This window comes from Phocoena sinus, chromosome 17 (genome assembly GCF_008692025.1).
Source record: "Phocoena sinus isolate mPhoSin1 chromosome 17, mPhoSin1.pri, whole genome shotgun sequence".
Lineage (NCBI taxonomy): Eukaryota > Metazoa > Chordata > Mammalia > Artiodactyla > Phocoenidae > Phocoena > Phocoena sinus.
This window is the reverse complement of record NC_045779.1, coordinates 38,635,197-38,653,659: the sequence shown is the minus strand read 5'-3', so window position 1 is coordinate 38,653,659 and position 18,463 is coordinate 38,635,197. Positions and strand designations below refer to the sequence as shown.

The 18,463-nt window shown below is 38.0% G+C and overlaps 1 protein-coding gene across 7 annotated transcripts in view; it reads right to left on the bottom strand.

The window, feature by feature from the left end:
- Positions 1 to 2,625: 2,625 nt before the first annotated feature.
- The window catches only part of ESRP1 (epithelial splicing regulatory protein 1), a 57,724-nt gene continuing 41,886 nt past the window's right edge, over positions 2,626 to 18,463 (bottom strand). For 2 of the 7 annotated variants that reach the window (XM_032610640.1, XM_032610634.1), the window contains exons 14-16: positions 13,002 to 13,152; positions 9,362 to 9,471; positions 2,626 to 4,156 (exon numbers count right to left, since the gene is read on the bottom strand). In XM_032610640.1, the coding sequence (XP_032466531.1) occupies positions 9,397 to 9,471; positions 13,002 to 13,152 (226 nt within the window). In that variant the 3' untranslated portion in view covers positions 2,626 to 4,156; positions 9,362 to 9,396. The remainder of the gene's footprint in view (positions 4,157 to 9,361; positions 9,472 to 13,001; positions 13,153 to 18,463) is intronic. The other 5 variants (XM_032610636.1, XM_032610635.1, XM_032610638.1 and 2 more) reach the window with 3 other exon arrangements.

The window sequence follows — 18,463 nt, the reverse complement described above, 5'->3', positions numbered from 1 at the left end:
TGCATTATAAAACACTGGCTCAAATTCGAGTCTGTAATAAGCAGCTTTGTTACCCATTTATCACCAGCTATTGAATAATCCAGCAGCTGAATTAATGGCATACTGGCATTAAAGTAAAAAGGCAGACCAAAGGAACACTATGGAGCACTACTGTGACTCTGTAACGATGGACTGTATTTGTGCAATGCTAGGAAAAGAGGAGCAGCTAAGCAATTAGGAGAGCGTTAATCACCTCAACCTGTCTCCAGATCTTTATATTCTAGATCCTTTCCTGTACGTTCTGTGCAACCATGATATGTTTTACTTAACCTACCCTTCATTTCCTGGTCTATAAAAATAATAATAGTGGTACCTACTGTAATAGGTTGTTGTGAAGATTCATTTAACCAATAGAATGCTTTTTATTGTTGATCACACATATTCTCGGTGGTTTCTTTGGTTGTAGCTCATAGTATACTCTGCCAAGGTAATGATTACCAGCTTGGGTTTTGGCCCCAAATATCCCTCCAGCTTCCACATAAAGGAATTGAGGGGAAGAACATTGAAATAAGGACATTTGCCCTTTAACTTAGGTCTAAGCTAGGGGCAAGTCAAGCTGTTTGTTTCTGAACCTTTTATCCCTCGGGCCACCCTTTGGGATCTTGGCCTTCAAGATCTCACATAACACAAAGGAGGCAACAAAAACGTAGAAAAACAATTTTTCCCTATGGCACCCACTCAGTGCTCTCTTACTCCTGAATTTCATCCTGGTGGCCTTCCAGTCCTCAAAGTTTACATCACCTCCTGTCTAGTCTGTATCTCATATTAGCACATGGGCTAGGGAATGGAGTACTGAGCACAACTGTAGAGATTCAACCTTAAACAGAAGACATCCGGAAACTGAATTACTTCCACCAGTTCAGTCCTATTTATCCTTTTCCTCTTCTCAATAAGAGCACTTCCTACCGTGGCCCAGTTTTAAACCTGGAACTCCATTTTACTCATGACCCAAAGAATGTGCTTCAAATAATACAGCAGTGGGGAAAGTGGAAAGGAACATGGATAATCTATATAATTACATATAATCCTATATGTAATAGATTATACAATTGATTACATAATCTATAGGAATGATTGGCTTTGAGTTCATAATTGTTGAAGCTGGAAAGAGACATGGTGGTCATTATTCTATTTTTGTATATGTTAAAAAAAATTTTCCCCAAAGAGCTAGGGGAAGCAGAGAGGAAGAGAAGTTGTGAAATCAACTATAAACCTACAAGGTGGACCTTTCAGGTTTTTTAATATACTCAAGTCCTCTCTATTCTCACTCTCTTCCTTCCCCACCAGCTTTACGCAATTCCATACCTTCCTGACTGCCTGTGTTCCTTTTCTGCCATGAGGAGGGCAGCTACATGAGGTGCTATTTCAAGGAGGTAAATAGGAAATCCCCTTAGCCCATGCAACCTGTTTTTCTTGAAGGCAAGGAATAGCCTGGACAATGTTAAATGCCTGCCAGAGACATCAAAGCGCAAAGGAACGTGCAGAACCTCAGCTTGCCTAGAGAGCTCTGTTGCCTCCTCGCAGATAACAGACCCAAAGCTGAAGCACAAAATTGAAAGACATTGCTTCATTTTTATAAATGACATTGGCAAGGACTGAGACTGAAAAACTGTCTAGGTGAACTAAACTTCATTTGGTGGATGCTTAACAAGAACATGTATGTAGAAATGTACTAGACATTGAGGGAAATACAGGTACTTCCTGCGCTTGAGGTTATAACCTAAATCTGGAATTGAACTCTGTAAAGAGTATATACATCAAATAAGTGATACTGACAATATGTGTAACTCTAAAGTGGTGTAAGTCACACAAGACTTAACCAGGGTCCTAAATAAACTTGGCTTAGAGAGAATATTGGAGAACTCAGCCTTAGCAAAGAGTGACTGGAATAATGGAGGAGCATGTGGGATTCAGAAACACTAAAGTTCTAGCTCTTATTATATGGCTTTTAAGAAATGGCTTGGACTTCCCTGGTGGCGCAGGGGTTAAGAATCCACCTGTCAATGCAGGGGACACGGGTTTGAGCCCTGGTCCGGGAAGATTCCACATGCCATGGAGCAACTAAGTCCGTGCGCCACAACTACAGAGCCCGCGTGCTACAACTACTGAAGCCTGGGCGACTAGAGCCCATGCTCTGCAACGAGAAGCCACTGCAATAAGCCTGCACACCGCAACGAAGAGCAGCCCCCGCTCGCTGCAACTAGAGAAAGCCCGGGCACAGCAATTAAGACTCAACGCAGCCAAAAATTAATTAATTTTTTTTAAAAATCCTTAAAAAAGGCTTAAGTGGCTTGAATAGGTTTTCAAATTGTCAAGCAAATAGAGCCCTAGTAATAAGATGCAAGGACCACATATTAGTATCTATCACTACCATAACTTAAGAATTTCAAAATCAAAGTCTCAGTGATTTATGTTCTAAGGATAGTTGTTTGATCTGTATCTGAAATGCATTAATCATTGATAGCTTTTACAAATACTTATAGTAACTTAGGTAAATATCCTACCACCTCAGGAAAAAAAGGCTTTACCCACCACACCCTTCCACCATTACCCTTAACTCTTCTAATAGCAAAACAGAATGCAACATTGAGATTAAACAGGCAAGTTTTATTATCAAATGTAACATTTCTACAAAAACTCAGTAGTATTGTAGTATTACTGCCTATCTTAAAGTCTTTCAGAGCTTTGGGCAGACAGCATCTTAAGGTAGCCAAGTATAAAGAACTATTTTTCTGATCTTAAGTGCCAGTTATCACCAATTTTCACACAAAATGGTTTTTCTTTTTTCTTTTTATTTCTCCTACTGCAGTTAAAGGGCCATTGCTGGTCAGTGAAGAGGGAATGTTTGGCTCTCCATTCAAGGTGTTAAAGTAATGCAAAGTAAATAAAAATAGCAGCCACATAAATCTGCATGGCATTGCATCCAAGCTAAGGACAATATGAGTAAATTAAAGAAACATGTGCACTCAATTAATCAAATCCTGTTTCCTCTTTGGAGTTACACGAGGCAGCAGTACTATCTAGCTAGTGTCTAATATTGCACTTCTGGAGCATAAACACAGCTAAACACATAGTGCTAAACACTGACAGCATCAGTACCTGTTCTCACCACATCAGTGTTTACCTCTCAGTCTAGCATGCTGACTATAACCCTACGCTTTTAAAAGTTTTAATTATTTGACAGTTAAGGCATTAGAGAAAAAGTTTTAAGGCTATCTTAATATATACAAGCATTCACTTTAGTTAGTATATTGCTTTCTAGAATACACTGTTCAAATATCTCATTTTTGTGATATTAAAAACTATGGAATTCCTTATTAAAGTCCAAACCATCAATAATGGGAATAGTACAATATAAAATAATACATACGAAGCCATAATATTCAATTACAATTCAAACTAGAAATTACTAACTACACGTAGCTGCTTCATTTTTGGTTTTACATTTTGGCCCCTAGTTCATTCTTATTTACAACTGATACCTACTGAGAAAAAAATCCAACGTTTTAACTATGTATGTTTTGTGGTGGGTGTACCATTTCATCTCACTTCTTCCAAGGTGTTTTAAAAATAGTTTCGGTGGCTTTTAACTCTAAGACATTGTGATGGCCAAGAGACTGGGAAAATATTAGTTTTATATTTCTTTTTGTAAGTTTGTGACTTTATTCCAGGACCTTATTCTTGAGTTACTTAGGAAGAGCACGTGATTGTGCAGAAGACGGGGAGAAAAGAGTGGGAACACACAAAAATGAAGCTTCCGTAACAGAGTTCCTGATGGAGATAGTAGACACTAGTGGAGTATTTTTTTCCCCCAAGACTTAAAACTTAGGAAACACCTCTGATGCCACGTTAGCTGGTAGTAATGGAGACACCCGATTTCAAATTCGCATTTTAAATGCCTATTTGCAATCAGCAAGGAGCCAAGCATGCTGCTTGCAATAAGAATTTGGCTTCACTGGCTCCAATTTTTCACTCCACAAAAAGATAGGGCACAGGCCCACTGTCCAATCATGTTTGCTGAAAATACTGCAGGCTGAGTGTAGACAAACTTCTCCTGAAGTTGCTAGAAGTTGTCTTATGTCTGAAGGATTCAGGATCACCAGACATCTTTCAAACACTGAAAAAAATGAACAAAGGAAGAATTATAGTCTCTAAATTTTACAATTCTTAGTAGCCATAAAAAAAGAGATTCTGAATTCTAAATGGTCTGAAAAAGCCTTTAGGTAGTCCAAATTTTTATTTTACACAGACAGAATTGGGATTTACCCAGCAAATTCTCAGGGAATACAGTCCTGACAAGTGAAGTTTATGTGATAATTGGCATTTCCACAATACCCTACCCTTTGTATTACCATGCATGGGATGACGTGTGTGTTTTCACCTCCCCACTTAATTCTTTTGTGAAGAGACTATTCTCCTCATTCCTTATTCTGGGTTCCCAAGTTATCAGAACATTTTACTGATACTAGAGGTTTAATACCATTTTAAAAATAAATTAAACCATTAAGACAAAAATTTTAAATTAAATTCTAGTATAAGAAATTTTTAAAAATTTCAAGAATATTTGTATCAGTAAGAAGCACTGAAAGGGGACTTCCCTGGCGGTCCAGTCATTAGGATTCCTCACTTCCAATGCAGCGGGTGCAAGTTCGATCCCTGGTCTGAGCACTAAGTTCCCACATGCTGTGTGGGGTGGCCAAAAAAAAAAAAAAAGCACTGAGGAATGACACTGACACTGTAGCAAACATGAGCTCTACATGTCAGTGACTAATTGATAAAAGCCACCTTTATGTGGATTATTTCATCCTTACAACCACCTTATTATATTACCATGTTATCCCCACTTTACAGATGGGGAAACTGAGGCACAGAGCAATTAAGCCAATAATTGGAAGATCTAGAATTTGAATGTAAATTAGTTCCACTGTGCTATTTTTCTTATACACCACACAAAATCTTTAAAATGAAAACTGTAACTAGCATGTGTATACTTTGACATGTAAATGAGAAACAGAAATGAAGATAGAAATAAAGACAGCTGTTCAGAGTTCAGCCTTATTCATATGGCCAGTTTGTAACTGTGGTTAAGACTAGATTTGCTTTTAGAACAGATTCCAAAATTGGTAGAGATTTAGATTCAGGTTACTTTAACAACAGAGAAACATTATTTGTTAGAACTCGCTTTTAAAATGTGGTTTACAAAGTGACCATAGTTAACATTTAGCTTTAAACATTATGCATTGAAACCTCCTCCTTGGTACAGACAAGAAAATCTCTATCAATGACCCAACAACATTATTGTCCAATAACTATTTTGTCCTTCTTTTGGCAATAGCAACAGATTTTCCTTAAATGACTGCCCCTCACCCAATCTCAAGGCCATAAAGAGGCAACCTTTACTGCTGAGCCCAACAAGTGACTCAGATATAGCCAATAAGAGCCCTGCATATCCTTGGCCACAGTGGTTTCAGAGATGGACTTAAAGTGGGGCCAGTGACACTGAATTCCTGGCTTCCTCTGGACTTGCAATGGAAGGGTGGGAAGGCAGGAGTTGCTGGGAGTACGTCATGGAAAGAGTTTGGCTGAGAGTGAGCCCTTGGATCCAGCCAAGTCAGTCAACTCTGGGACCTGTCTGTTATCAGAGTCAATGAATTCTACCTTCCTCAGTCTCAGCCCATACTATTAGTATTCTAGTAGGAAACCATTGTAGATGCTGAAAATTACACATTCATATTTTGTCAAAATGTGGAAGAGTTCAGAAGAAATTAAAAGTTTAACCTTCTCAGACCTGCCTTTTAATCCCAGTGGTATCCAATGGAATTTTAGCATTTAGCAAAGAGCACATTCCTAGCTTGCCAGCAAAAATAGAAAATCTCAGACAAATAAGGAGAAAATGTTTCCTATTCCCCTTTAGCTGCAGGAAAGCAAACACTATTATGCAAAGACAATTTTGAAGCTACAACTGCAAGTATCCACAAATCAGTCTTTCCTTTCTAGTAAGGTCTGTGTTAAAACATACAATGTTGTATTTTGCATTAAACTGTCATTAAAAGTACTATGTACCAAGAATTCTTTTAAGATATCTGGATTTCACCAACTGGTGTTATGCCCTATGCAATAAACCTAAACCCCTTAAAAAAAAAAGCTTGCAATTCTGATTAGTTTTAATGTTTTATTTCTTCCCAGTAATTCTGACATCTCTTTTCTGAAAGTATAATTCATAGGTGAGCTTTTTTGTTAAGACTGAAGAAACAGCTTCTTCTTCCTTATATTAAAGATAAAATAAAACCCATAACTCAGATTCTTTAATCAAAGAAAGCCCGTTTGTCATTTAAATCAATAGAATCAGCATTTATCTGTTGTTCTTGCCCATTTTTATAATACTAGTTGGAGGAGGAAGACAGAAGTTTTGTCCAATTTTGAAAGCTACTTTTTTTATCCAAAAGATACCTTGAGGGACTTCCCTGGTGGTCCAGGGGCTAAGACTCCATGCTCCCAATGCAAGGAGACCAGGTTCAATCCCTGATTAGGGAACTAGATCCCACATGCCGCAACTAAGAGTTTGCATGTCACAACTAAAGATCCCACATCGAAGACCCTGGGTGCCCAAGACCCGGGTGCAGCTAGCTAGCTAGCTAAATAGACCCCGGGTGCCCAAGACCCCGGTGCAGCTAGCTAGCTAAATAAATAAATAAATATTTAAAAAACAAAACAAAACTGAAATCTCTAAAATCAAGCAAACAAAAACAAACAAAGATACCTTGAATTTTTGGGCTAAAAACTAAAATATTGATCCAAAAAAAAACAAAAAAAGATTTTTCAATCCACAAAGTAATCTAAACTATACACTTAAGAGACCAAGTATAAAAAACACTCTTCAAATGAGTTACATGGAGATTTTTTGTTTTGTTTTGTTTGCATAAAATTTAGCTGTTGTGAGAATACCAGGCTTAATATATTGCAAGAATCTCCAAAAATACCTAGTATACAGACAAAAGTTTTCACAAAAAAGCAAAGAAAACTATAAGCACTTTATCTTGACTTTCCAGCTTTCAGAACTGTGAGAAAGTAAATATTTGTTGTTTATAAGCCACCCAAGTCCATCGAATTGCGTTTCAGAACTGTGAGAAAGTAAATATTTGTTGTTTATAAGCCACCCAAGTCCATCGAATTGCGTTAGGACAGCCTGAATGGATGAAGCCATTTACCAAATGATCAAATTGATACCACCAGGAAGGTCGTGTGGGTATAGTACAACAGATATTACGTATCATGAGATCTCATGAGAGGGGCTCTTCACCTCTATGTATTCTTTCCTAACACCCATTACCCCAGCCTAATCACAAGAAAAACATTAAACAAATTCAAACTAAAGGACAGCCCATAAGACTTCAAAAGCAGCATAACTCAGAATTGTCAAGGTCTAGAAAATAAGCAAAGACTGAGAAACTAACACAGGCCAGAGGACACTAAGGAGACAGGCCAACTAAATGTGAAATCCTAGACTGGATCCTGGAATAGAAAAAGGACATTAATGGAAATACTGGTGAAATCTGAAAAATGTCTGTAATGTAGACAGTAGTCAAAAACATTGCCCGTGTAATGATTATTGTGATCATAGCAACAAAATAGTTATCTGTATACATAAAGAACTTTAGTTTGTATAACTTTGTACTCATTAATCCACCTAATTCTCACCCCCCAAAAATGTTACATATGTAGAAGAGATTTTTTTCCCGATTTTTACAGAGAAGGGAAATGTCACCTCTAAAGAATTATCATCTCCATATGTATGCAAAATATAGTTGTAAATATAGTTAAGAAGCACTTGTTGACAGATATAAATTTATGAGCTGACCCTGCCCCTTTGAGATCCTAAGAGTATGAGACTTGGAACTCACAGTGAAAGTGGGGGGTACAAGAACCCTGGCCATCTGAGAAGGCATTCTTTCCAGCCCGCCATCACAATCTCCTTCTCTGGAGGGAAACTTGGGCGTCTTTAATAGACTGTGAGCTGTCCTTGGGGGTCTTTTATGACCAAAAAAAGAGGCATACCTACAGTAGTTCTTGGGGCAGTCAACAAATATTGGCTGGTTTGAGAGGACTAGGCTACATGAGAAGACAGATAGTGTGACTTTTTTCTTTTATTGATTGACTGATTGATTGGTTGATTGACTGATGGCTGTGTTGGGTCTTCTAGATTTAGTTTAAAAGAGAAGAAAGACATGCAACAAAAACCTCACAGTCATTTTGGAATGGAGCATATTTAAAAGTATACCCGATGAAGCTTAAAACCATTATGCTAAGTGAAATAAGCCAGTTATGAAAGGACAAATATTGTGTTATACCATTTATAAGGTACCTAGAATAGTCAAATGCATAGAAACAGAAAAGAGAATAATGGTTCCCAAGGTGCTGGGGAAAGAGGGAAAGGAGATTGTTCAATGTATTTAGAGTTTCAGTATGAGAAGGTGAAAAAGTTGATGGTGGTAATGTTTGCATGACAATGTGAATGTACTTAATGCCACTGAACTATACACTTAAAAATGATTAAAATGGTATTATATTATGTATTACTTTACTACAACATTAAAAAAAAATGAAACTAGGAAAAAAAAGTGTAACCAACTCGATAGAATTATCATATGACTCAGTGATTCTACTCCTAGATATATACCCAAAATAATTTAAAATACTCAAATATTTGTACATAATTGTCCATATCAGCACTATTTACAATATCCAGAAGGTAGAAATAGCCCATATGCCCATCAACAGATAAATGAAATAAACAAAATGTGGTATAGCCATACAATGGAATATTATTCAGTCACAAAAAGGAGTGAAGTACTGATACATACTACAACGTGGATAAACCTCAAAAACGTGAAATGAAGCAGATTGGTTGCCTGGGTCTATGGGGAGGGGAAATTGGGAGCTACTGCTTAATGGGTATAGGATTTTCTTTCAGAGTTGATAAAAATCACTTAATTGTATACTTTAAAATGATTTATTTTATGTTATGCGATTCTTACCTCAATTAAAAAGAAAAACAAAAGAAAGGAAGCATACCCAACCTGTATTCCACATGATATGAATGAATTTCCAAATGGAAAAGTATTTCCATATATGTTGCTTAGATACTATCTACTTAGATGACAACCTTAATTCCAGTCTCCATTCCTTCTAAGATTTCTGACATTCTTACATCACATGAAGGGAAGATGGCAACTGCCACCTGACTTCTAAAAAACACTTTGAGATTCTTGACCTCTATTTGTTTGGCCCTTTATAATTTAACTTTCACATCATAGAGCCTTACCTTCTTTTCTGAGGATGGTCTAACTGCTGGGGCCCTTAAATACAAACCCATTCTTTGGATAGAGTCCTGGCCTGGTCATTTGTGTGTACAAGTCCATCCTCGGTTGCATACTAAAATGCAAGTTAAAACAAACAGGATCAAAAGATGGACAAATTGTCACTATGGATGGTTAGTATTTCAACTGAATAGATCTACCAACTGAATTATAGGACATTTAGACCATAGGAAACAAGTTAACGCTGATACAAGCCATACATGTAACTGCTAATCCCAAGTCGTCATTTCTTACTTAACTCGTCTAAATACCATAAAAATCCCTACTAGGAGGGAAGTTAGATTGAACACATGGATAGAAAAGGAACATCGTACTGCAACGCCACCAAACACTTCAGATCTTGATAATAGTACAGTTTCCATCACACCACAAGTGTGACTAGATATCAAATATTTGAGCACCAACTATTTTCAAGGTATTCTACAATAAGCCCAATATCTCTATATAACTTGGTGAACTTTAAATAGTATTAGATATATTTGTAATATCAACCTAATTCTCTCAGCAGTGCAGCAAGTAAAAAGCAGTGAGAGGCCCAAGGAGATAATGAATAAAGTCAGTACTTCGAGGAGAAACAAAAACTAGCACTACTGAAAACGCAAAGCCACTGACGGTAGAGGTTAATGCAAAGAGCAAGTGAAAAAGTTAAAGACTTATATCAGGATACCTAACAGCCCATTTCAAAATAAGAGGCCCATCAACTAAAATACAGACACAGATTTATTTCCATGACCAGAATGACATCCTCATCCCCAATATTTTTATAGTAGTATTTTTGCCTTCGTAAATTCAATCCTCATTCTATTAATCTCATTTATCAAAATGGGCCTAACTCGGGTACTTTTACAAGAATGAAGATTTGATAGCAGAACCCGTGTCCTGCATCTTGCTTTAGCACCAGAATTCTTCCCTTTTGGTAAATCCTTGCCCTTTCCAACTTTACAGCCTCCTCGACCCCAAATGAAGTATGGAAAAATTAAGTTGGAGTAGTTTTATAGAAAGAATTTTGCTGAGGATAGAGGAAACATACATCCCAAAATTAAAAATAACATTTATAAAGATGACATATGCCATTTTCTATATTATATATATATATATTTAAAAGACAGAAACAGAAACCATTAAGAGATTTCATTCATTCAACCAATTACTACCAAGGATTTGCTTAATTACATAAGTAAATTATATAATTATGTAGGATGAATCATGAATAACCAACAATCAAATGAAAACCTCCCATGAAATCAGCAACAGCAAAAAATGCACCATAGGTAAAGACAGACACAGATTACACTTGAGAACAATTTTTTTTAAAAGCCATCCATTGATTTTTGTCTTGTGACAAAGCCATATCTAAAAGAATCTAGACTCTCACGGTTAGTGGCTATTACTAAAATAACTGAGAACAGGCAAAAATAAATAAGGCAAGGAAGGACTCTTAAACGCAGTAGAAAATATCAGCTTTTCTGTAAGCGTGATATGAAATTAGGTTATATACAAAAGATTTTGAAAGTATGCATTGTAACTACCTTAAAGCTCAAACTACTGAAGAATAATATGATATACTGAATTAGATAATTCAGGTTCCTATGTAATCCTACTTTATTGATCCAGTTCATAAATTCCAAGCACTTCAGAAATGAAGGCAAATGCCTTGAGACAAAATAATTTCACAGAATCTTTGTGCTTCTGATTATACTAGGTCTGCTCCAACCTTGAATGATTCCCTAGAAGCTACTAGAAGATAAAATAACTTCAGGGACTTCCGGGGCCATCTGGTGGTTAAGACTTCCAATGCAGGGTGTATGGTTCGATCCCTGGTCGGGGAGCTAAGATCCCACATGGCTCGCAGACGAAAAACCAAAACATAAAACAGAAGCAATATTGTAACAAATCCAATAAAGACTTTAAAAATGGTCCACATCAAAAAAATCTTTTAAAGAAGTAAATAAAATTTTTAAATAAAATAACTTCAGTCTGTAGCAGTTTATCTTAATTTTGAAGCATGTCAACCTTTTAGCCATAAATCTAGAAATAGCTGCTATTACGTGTTTGTGGTATAATAAATACCCACAAAAGCCAGCCATGGCACTCTTCATAGTAAGAGCAATTTTGCTTACTCTCATAATCAATATATGTGTATGACCACTTAATTCTATTCAGTGTGAATGTAATAAAAGTTAATTAGTCAAAACAAAAGAAATTAATTCAACTGACTACTAAAACCTGAAACTTTGCTTATACTTTCTAGAACTGGAAAACCATGGGAGAAAATACAAAACTCAAATGTATTCCCCATGAGATTAAATAATCTTTTCAATAGCCTTCAGTAAAATTCTCTACTCTTTTCATAATCTAGTGAATCAGACACGAAGTTCGGAAAGTAACATTTTTATTCCTGCAAGGGTTTCCAACAGGCAGCATAATTGTTTAGGGAAGAAGTAAAGTATCTACTGATCTCTGAAAAATAGCTTACTTCTGGAAAGAATGTGCTAAGCCAAGCAGTAACAAAAGATAACTTCTGTCCACCTTCATTCAGTCTTTCACTATCAGACACAGCTTTTCATCATTTGTCAAAAAATATTCCATCATGGTAACTTGGTAGGTTTGGGGCATCCCCACTGACATCATTTTTAGCTGAGCTCCACAATCCTCCATGATTCATGGATACCAAGAGCTTATAAACCTGTTCGAAGAGTGAAATTGGCACCTGCAGGCACAGCCCTTATCATGCTGTACTGTAAATGCTCAAGGGCTATTTTAGGATTTGATGATTATGCCTACAAGTGCTTCTCAATTCTGAAGACTCAAGCACGGCTCAGCTCCAGGAGGAAAGACCATTTTTGCTTTTAGTGCAATTAAAAGGCTGCAAGATACTGATTTTCAAACGTTGCAGGAAAGGAAGGAGTTCGGGTTCTAACCATGTGATTTAAGGAAGGAAAGGTGTCCGCTCAGGTGAGATGACAATGAGAAGATTTTGCTTGCTGTTAAGGAGCTCTTACCAAGCTGTTCTTAAGTCAAAGAACAGCTGATGGACACAGACAGTCGTAGAAAAACTGACAAGAGTAAATATCAGTTTCACAAGACTTAATAGATCATAAAAGACTCACTGAATATCTTATAGCTCATTTTAAGGAGTTACCATCTAAAGATTCACTGAGTCACCCTTATTTTTCCAGATTAGGCAGAGAGGCCTTGGACTACTTTTTAAATACTCCAATTCCACGTCTGAGGAAAATTCCTTCTTAGCCAATCTTACTATAGATGGAAACACCCACATCACCGTGTGCCCTAAAGAGCTTTCTCAAAGCAGCACAATTGGAAAAAAGAAAAGCATCAATAGATTAAGCTGAAGTAATTAAAACAGCACGGAAAAGCCCCAATCCTATTAAAGGGCTGAGTTTGAAGTTAGCACTCAGACAACTAGTCCCCCTGACTTTGACTCTGGTTCTTCATAAAGAAAATCTATTTATTAACACGTACACACGAGTTTCAGAGAATTTGCTTCTTTCCTGGCTGCATTCTTTAGGCACATCAACTTAAGTAATAAGGGCACTGAGTATTTTTCTTCTTCAAGGTACTGACCTGGTAACCTTGGAAGAAGTTAAGAATTTCCTTAACTCCAGTATTGTAGGCCAGGCCCTGCATTCTGACCACCGTGCCAGGCTGTGGAGGGACACCGCTAAGATTAGCAGCTGTAGGGAAGTAGCCAAGACTATTGGGCGAACCTGGGGGGCTAAAGGGAGAGAAAGCACAGTGAACCAATAGAAATAGACAATGTCTAATATTTACTCTAAAAACATTAGTTACTTAAGGAAACAGACTTTCTCAAGGTGATCTTTCTTAGAATTCTTAGAGTTATCTCTCCCAAGACAAGTACACCATAGCTATTCTGTCCCACAGCTCCACAAAAGCCGAAAGTTGAAAGACAGAAGGGTTAATGCAGAGTTAAATACAGGGTTTCCCCAAAGATCCAGTTCTGTCTGAGAGTCCTAAATGAAGGAAGGAGAGAAGGAAACTTCTGCAGGCACTCAACCACAAAGCACCGCTTCCAAAGCCGAGCTCATTGATGATTAACTGGCTAGTTATCAGGAATACTAAGGCATGAAAAGGCATGAACGCAAAGGAATAATAGAAACCATAGCCATAGAGACCAAAAAGTATACAAAATGATTGCTCCAAAGAATAGACCGTTTTACTCCGATACACAAATGTACAACACAGTAAGTAGAGCATAATACGACAGCAAAGTACTATAGCACCCATGAGTTATTATTTCCAACCTGACTGAAAAAAAAATGTGTGGGGGGTGGAAAGGAACAAGTAAATTGGAAGGGATGCATAACAAACTACATCAACCACCATTAACACGAGGGGAAATTGATGATGGGTCCTCTTTGTGTATCTGGGGCAATTACCTCCAAGGAACAAAAGCCACATGAATACTTAATCATTCTTCTTCTTTTTTAAAAAAATGTTTATTTATTTATTTGGCCACACTGGGTCTTAGTTGTGGCACTCAGGATCTTCATTGCCACGTGCAGGATCTTTAGTTGTGGTAGGCGGGACCTAGTTCCCTGACCAGGGATCGAACCTGGGCCCCCTGCATTGGGAGCACAGAGTCTTGCGGGCCTCTCACTATTGTGGTCTCTCCCGTTGCGGAGCACAGGCTCCAGACGCACAGGCTCAGTGGCCATGGCTCACGGGCCCAGCCGCTCCGCTGCACGTGGGATCTTCCCAGACCGGGGCACGAACCCGTGTCCCCTGCATCGGCAGGCAGACTCTCAACTACTGCGCCACCAGGGAAGCGCGGGAGCATAGAGTCTTAACCACTGGACCACCAGGGAAATCTCCCTAAGCATTCTTTATGTGGTAACTCAACTAATTACTGTATTATGAAATTAGTTTCACCGTGTCCCTTACCCAAACTGTTTGCCACCACAGTTAGTTGCTAGATACCCATATTTAAAAATATGGGCTTCCCTTGTGGCGCGGTGGTTGAGAGTCCGCCTGCCAATGCTAGGGGGACACGGGTTCGTGCCCCGGTCCGGGAAGATCCCACATGCCGCGGAGCGGCTGGGCCCGTGAGCCATGGCCGCTGAGCCTGTGCGTCCGGAGCCTGTGCTCCACAACAGGAGAGGCCACAACAGTGAGAGGCCCGCATACCGCAAAAAAAAAAAAAAAAAAAAAAAAAATATATATATATATATATATATATACACACACACACACATAGGGAAAAAAATTTTTTTAAGTAGTCATTAGCTTAAAGAGCAATAAAGACCCACAGCTTTAGATTATTAACTCTTATAAATCATTCTAAGTAAGTAATTATCCCATTTCAAAGACAAACACATAATGGAAGGGACTAAAAATCTTTGAGATTATCTATCCTACATAATCCTAACTGATGGGTTAATAGGAATGATACCAGATGGTGAATCCAGTCCCAGACTCCATTTTATGCCTTTTTTTTTTTTTTTTTTTTTGCGGTACGCGGGCCTCTGTTGTGGCCTCTCCCGTTGCAGAGCACAGGCTTCGGACGCGCAGGCCCAGCGACCATGGCTCATGGGCCCAGCCGCTCCGCAGCATGTGGGATCTTCCCGGACCAGGGCACGAACCCGTGTCCCCTGCATCGGCAGGCGGACTCTCAACCACTGCGCCACCCGGGAGGCCCCTCAGACTCCATTTTAGTAGCACAGTAACCTTGTGAAAGTCACTTAATGTCTCTGAATTCCAATTTTATCATTTGTTAAATGGGGATCACACTTCCTAGTTTCACATAATTGTTCTTCAGCTTCAATGATTTAACATATCAAATTACTCCACAAACCATAAAATGCAGTAATTTCTTGTTCTATTATTATTCTCACTCTTGCTATTTCCATAATCATTCTTCCATTTCATTTCTAAAATATGGGAGCCTGAAAAAATATTACTTGACATCAAGCTGCCCATAACTTGTTAAGTCTCTAAAACAGTGATTCTCAACTTGTCTGCATATTAGAGTCACTTAGTGAGATTTTTACAACTCCCCGAGGAGAGTCTCTTTAGAGATCAAGAGTCAATCTGTGTGTAACTGTCAGAGCAAAGAGAGGGAATGCTGAACTTTAGGCCTGAGAAGGACTTTAGCCATCATTTAGCCACACCTTCTCATTTTTACAGAGATGGAAATGGAAACTAAGAGTTAAATAATTTCCCAAAGGTCACACAACCAGTTAGCTCTTCACAAACTGAAGAACTACCCAGATTTCTCAACTTCTAGTTCAGTATCTCCCTATACAAGCACCATTCATTCAAAGACCATATTTGCTCATGTCAAATGCCTGATAGATACTAACACTAATACTCAAAGACTATCAAGACGTCTGTGTATTTTGCTGAGTTACTCAGACTTTCCACACTGGATATGAAAATCAGATAATTTCCATAGTATACAACTTACTTCTATGACTCTGAACTGGCATATTCTATGCCTCTGGTTAAAGATCTCTTATAAATTAAATCTAGGTATCTAGTATTGGGCTGGCCAAAGAGTTCACTTGGTTTTTTCCGTAAGATGGCCCTAGTAGCACTTAGTTGTCTTAACTTCATTTGAAACAATTTTGTTAGATTGCATTGTGACAGCTGTCATATCAGCATGCATAAAAAAAAAAAAATCAAAATTGGTGATTTTTGTGTAGCTATTTTAATATTGAAGATGGGAGAAAAAAAGCAACATTTCCGGCATATTATGCTTTCTTATTTCAAGAAAGGTAAAACGCAACTGAAATGCAAAAAAAAACGATTTGTGCAGTGTATGGAGAAGGTGCTGTGACTGATCAAACGTGTCAAAAGTGGTTTGCGAAGTTTTGTGCTGGAGATTGCGAGCTGGGTGATGCTCCAAGGTCGGGGAAGACCAGTTGCAGTTGATAGTGATCAAATCGAGACATTAATGGAGAACAATCAATGTTACACCATGCAGGAGACAGCCGACATACTCAAAATAGCCAAATCAACTGCTGAAAATCATTTACACCAGCTTGGTTATGTTAATTGCTTTAATGTTTGGGTTCCACATTAAGTTAAGTGATAAAAACTTTCTTGACCATATTTGTGCATGCAATTCTCTACTGAAACATAACGAGAACGTTCCTTTTTTTTTTTTTTTTTTTTTTTTTGCGGTACACAGGCCTCTCACTGCTCTGGCCCCTCCCGCCGCGGAGAACAGGCTCCGGACGCGCAGGCTCAGAGGCCATGGCTCACGGGCCCAGCCGCTCCGCGGCATGTGGGATCTTCCCGGACCGGGGCACGAACCCATGTCCCCTGCATTGGCAGGCGGACTCTCAACCACTGCGCCACCAGGGAAGCCCGAAAACGTTCCATTTTTAAAACAAATTTGTGACAGGTGATAAAAAGTGGATACTGTACAATAATGTGGAATGGAAGCGATCGTGGGGCAAGTGAAATGAACCACCACCAACCACACCAAAGGCCAGTCTTCAACCAAAGAAGGTGATGTGTGTATATGATGGGATTGCAAGGGAGTCCTCTATTATGAGCTCCTTCCGGAAGACCAAATGATTAATTCCAATAAGTACTGCTCCCAATTAGACCAACTGAAAGCAGCACCCAACAAAAAGTGTCCGGAATTAGTCAACAGAAAATGCATAATCTTTCATCAGGATAACACAAGACTGCATGCTACTTTGATGACCAGGCAAAAATTGTTACAGCTTGGCTGGAAGGCTCTGATTCATCTGCTGTATTCACCAGACATTGCACCTTCAGATTTCCGTTTATTTCGGTCTTTACAAAACTCTCTTAATGGAAAGAATTTCAATTCCCTGGAAGACTGTAAAAGGCACCCGGAACAGTTCTTTGCTCAAAAAGATAAAAACTTTTGGGAAGATGGAATTATGAAGTTGCCTGAAAAATGGCAGAAGGTAGTGGAACAAAATGGTGAATACGTTGTTCAATAAAGGTCTTGGTGAAAATGAAAAATATGTATTTTCACTTAAAAACCAAAGGAACTTTTTGGCCAACCCAATACCTTCAAAATACAACCAAGATAAAATAAAAGTTATCTAACTAGAAATTTAAGGCTATAAATGACAATTATGTTCAGCATCTGTAGGGTAGCACCTATTCCAATGAAGCCAAAGCACAATACAATTGGGATTCACATCTTTATTCCTTGCACTAGGATTATCTGCTGTAGACAAGATATCTTAAGAAAAATTAAATAATCTGTATCTACCTGACAGGACATGAGAATAAGAATTTTCTCTCAACCTAAATTCCAGGTCTTTCAGATTATTGAAATAAAAAACAGCAAGAAATAAAGTAACTTATGGAGTAAAAATGGTAGTATAGAAAGAAGGCAAACTTATACGTAGAAAATCGAATACAGTTTGCTGAATTATTACTAGAATAAGCCAGTTTGGCAAGGTTAAAAGATATAAGATCAATGCACAAAATAAATTAACTACATTTTTATACACTACAATGAACAATCCAAAACGGAAATTAGGAAATCAATTCCATTCACAATAGCATCAAAAAGAACAGAATATTTAGGAAAAAAATTTGACAAAGGAAGAGCAAGACTTGTACACTAAAAACTATGAAACACTGTTAGAAAATAAACGATCTAAATAAATGGAAAGACAGCCCATGTTCATAAACAGAAGATTTAATTTTGTTAGAATGGCAATACTATCTCTAAATTGTACAGATTCGATGCAATAGCTATCAAAATTCCAACTGGCTTTTTTGCAGAAAACGACAAAACTGAAGCTAAAACATATATGGAAATACAAATGACCCAGAATAGCCAAACTTTCTTAAAAAAGAACAAAGTAGGAAGACTTACATTTCCTAAATGCACACCTTACTCTAAAGCTACAGTAATCAAGATGGTGTGGTACTCCCATAAGGGTAGGCAATGATCAATAGAATAGAATTTGAGAGGTGAGAAATAAACCCTTACATTTATGGTCAATTGATTTTTTTTTTTTTTTTTTTGGCCACGCTGCACAGCCCATGTGATCCCAGTTCCTCGACCA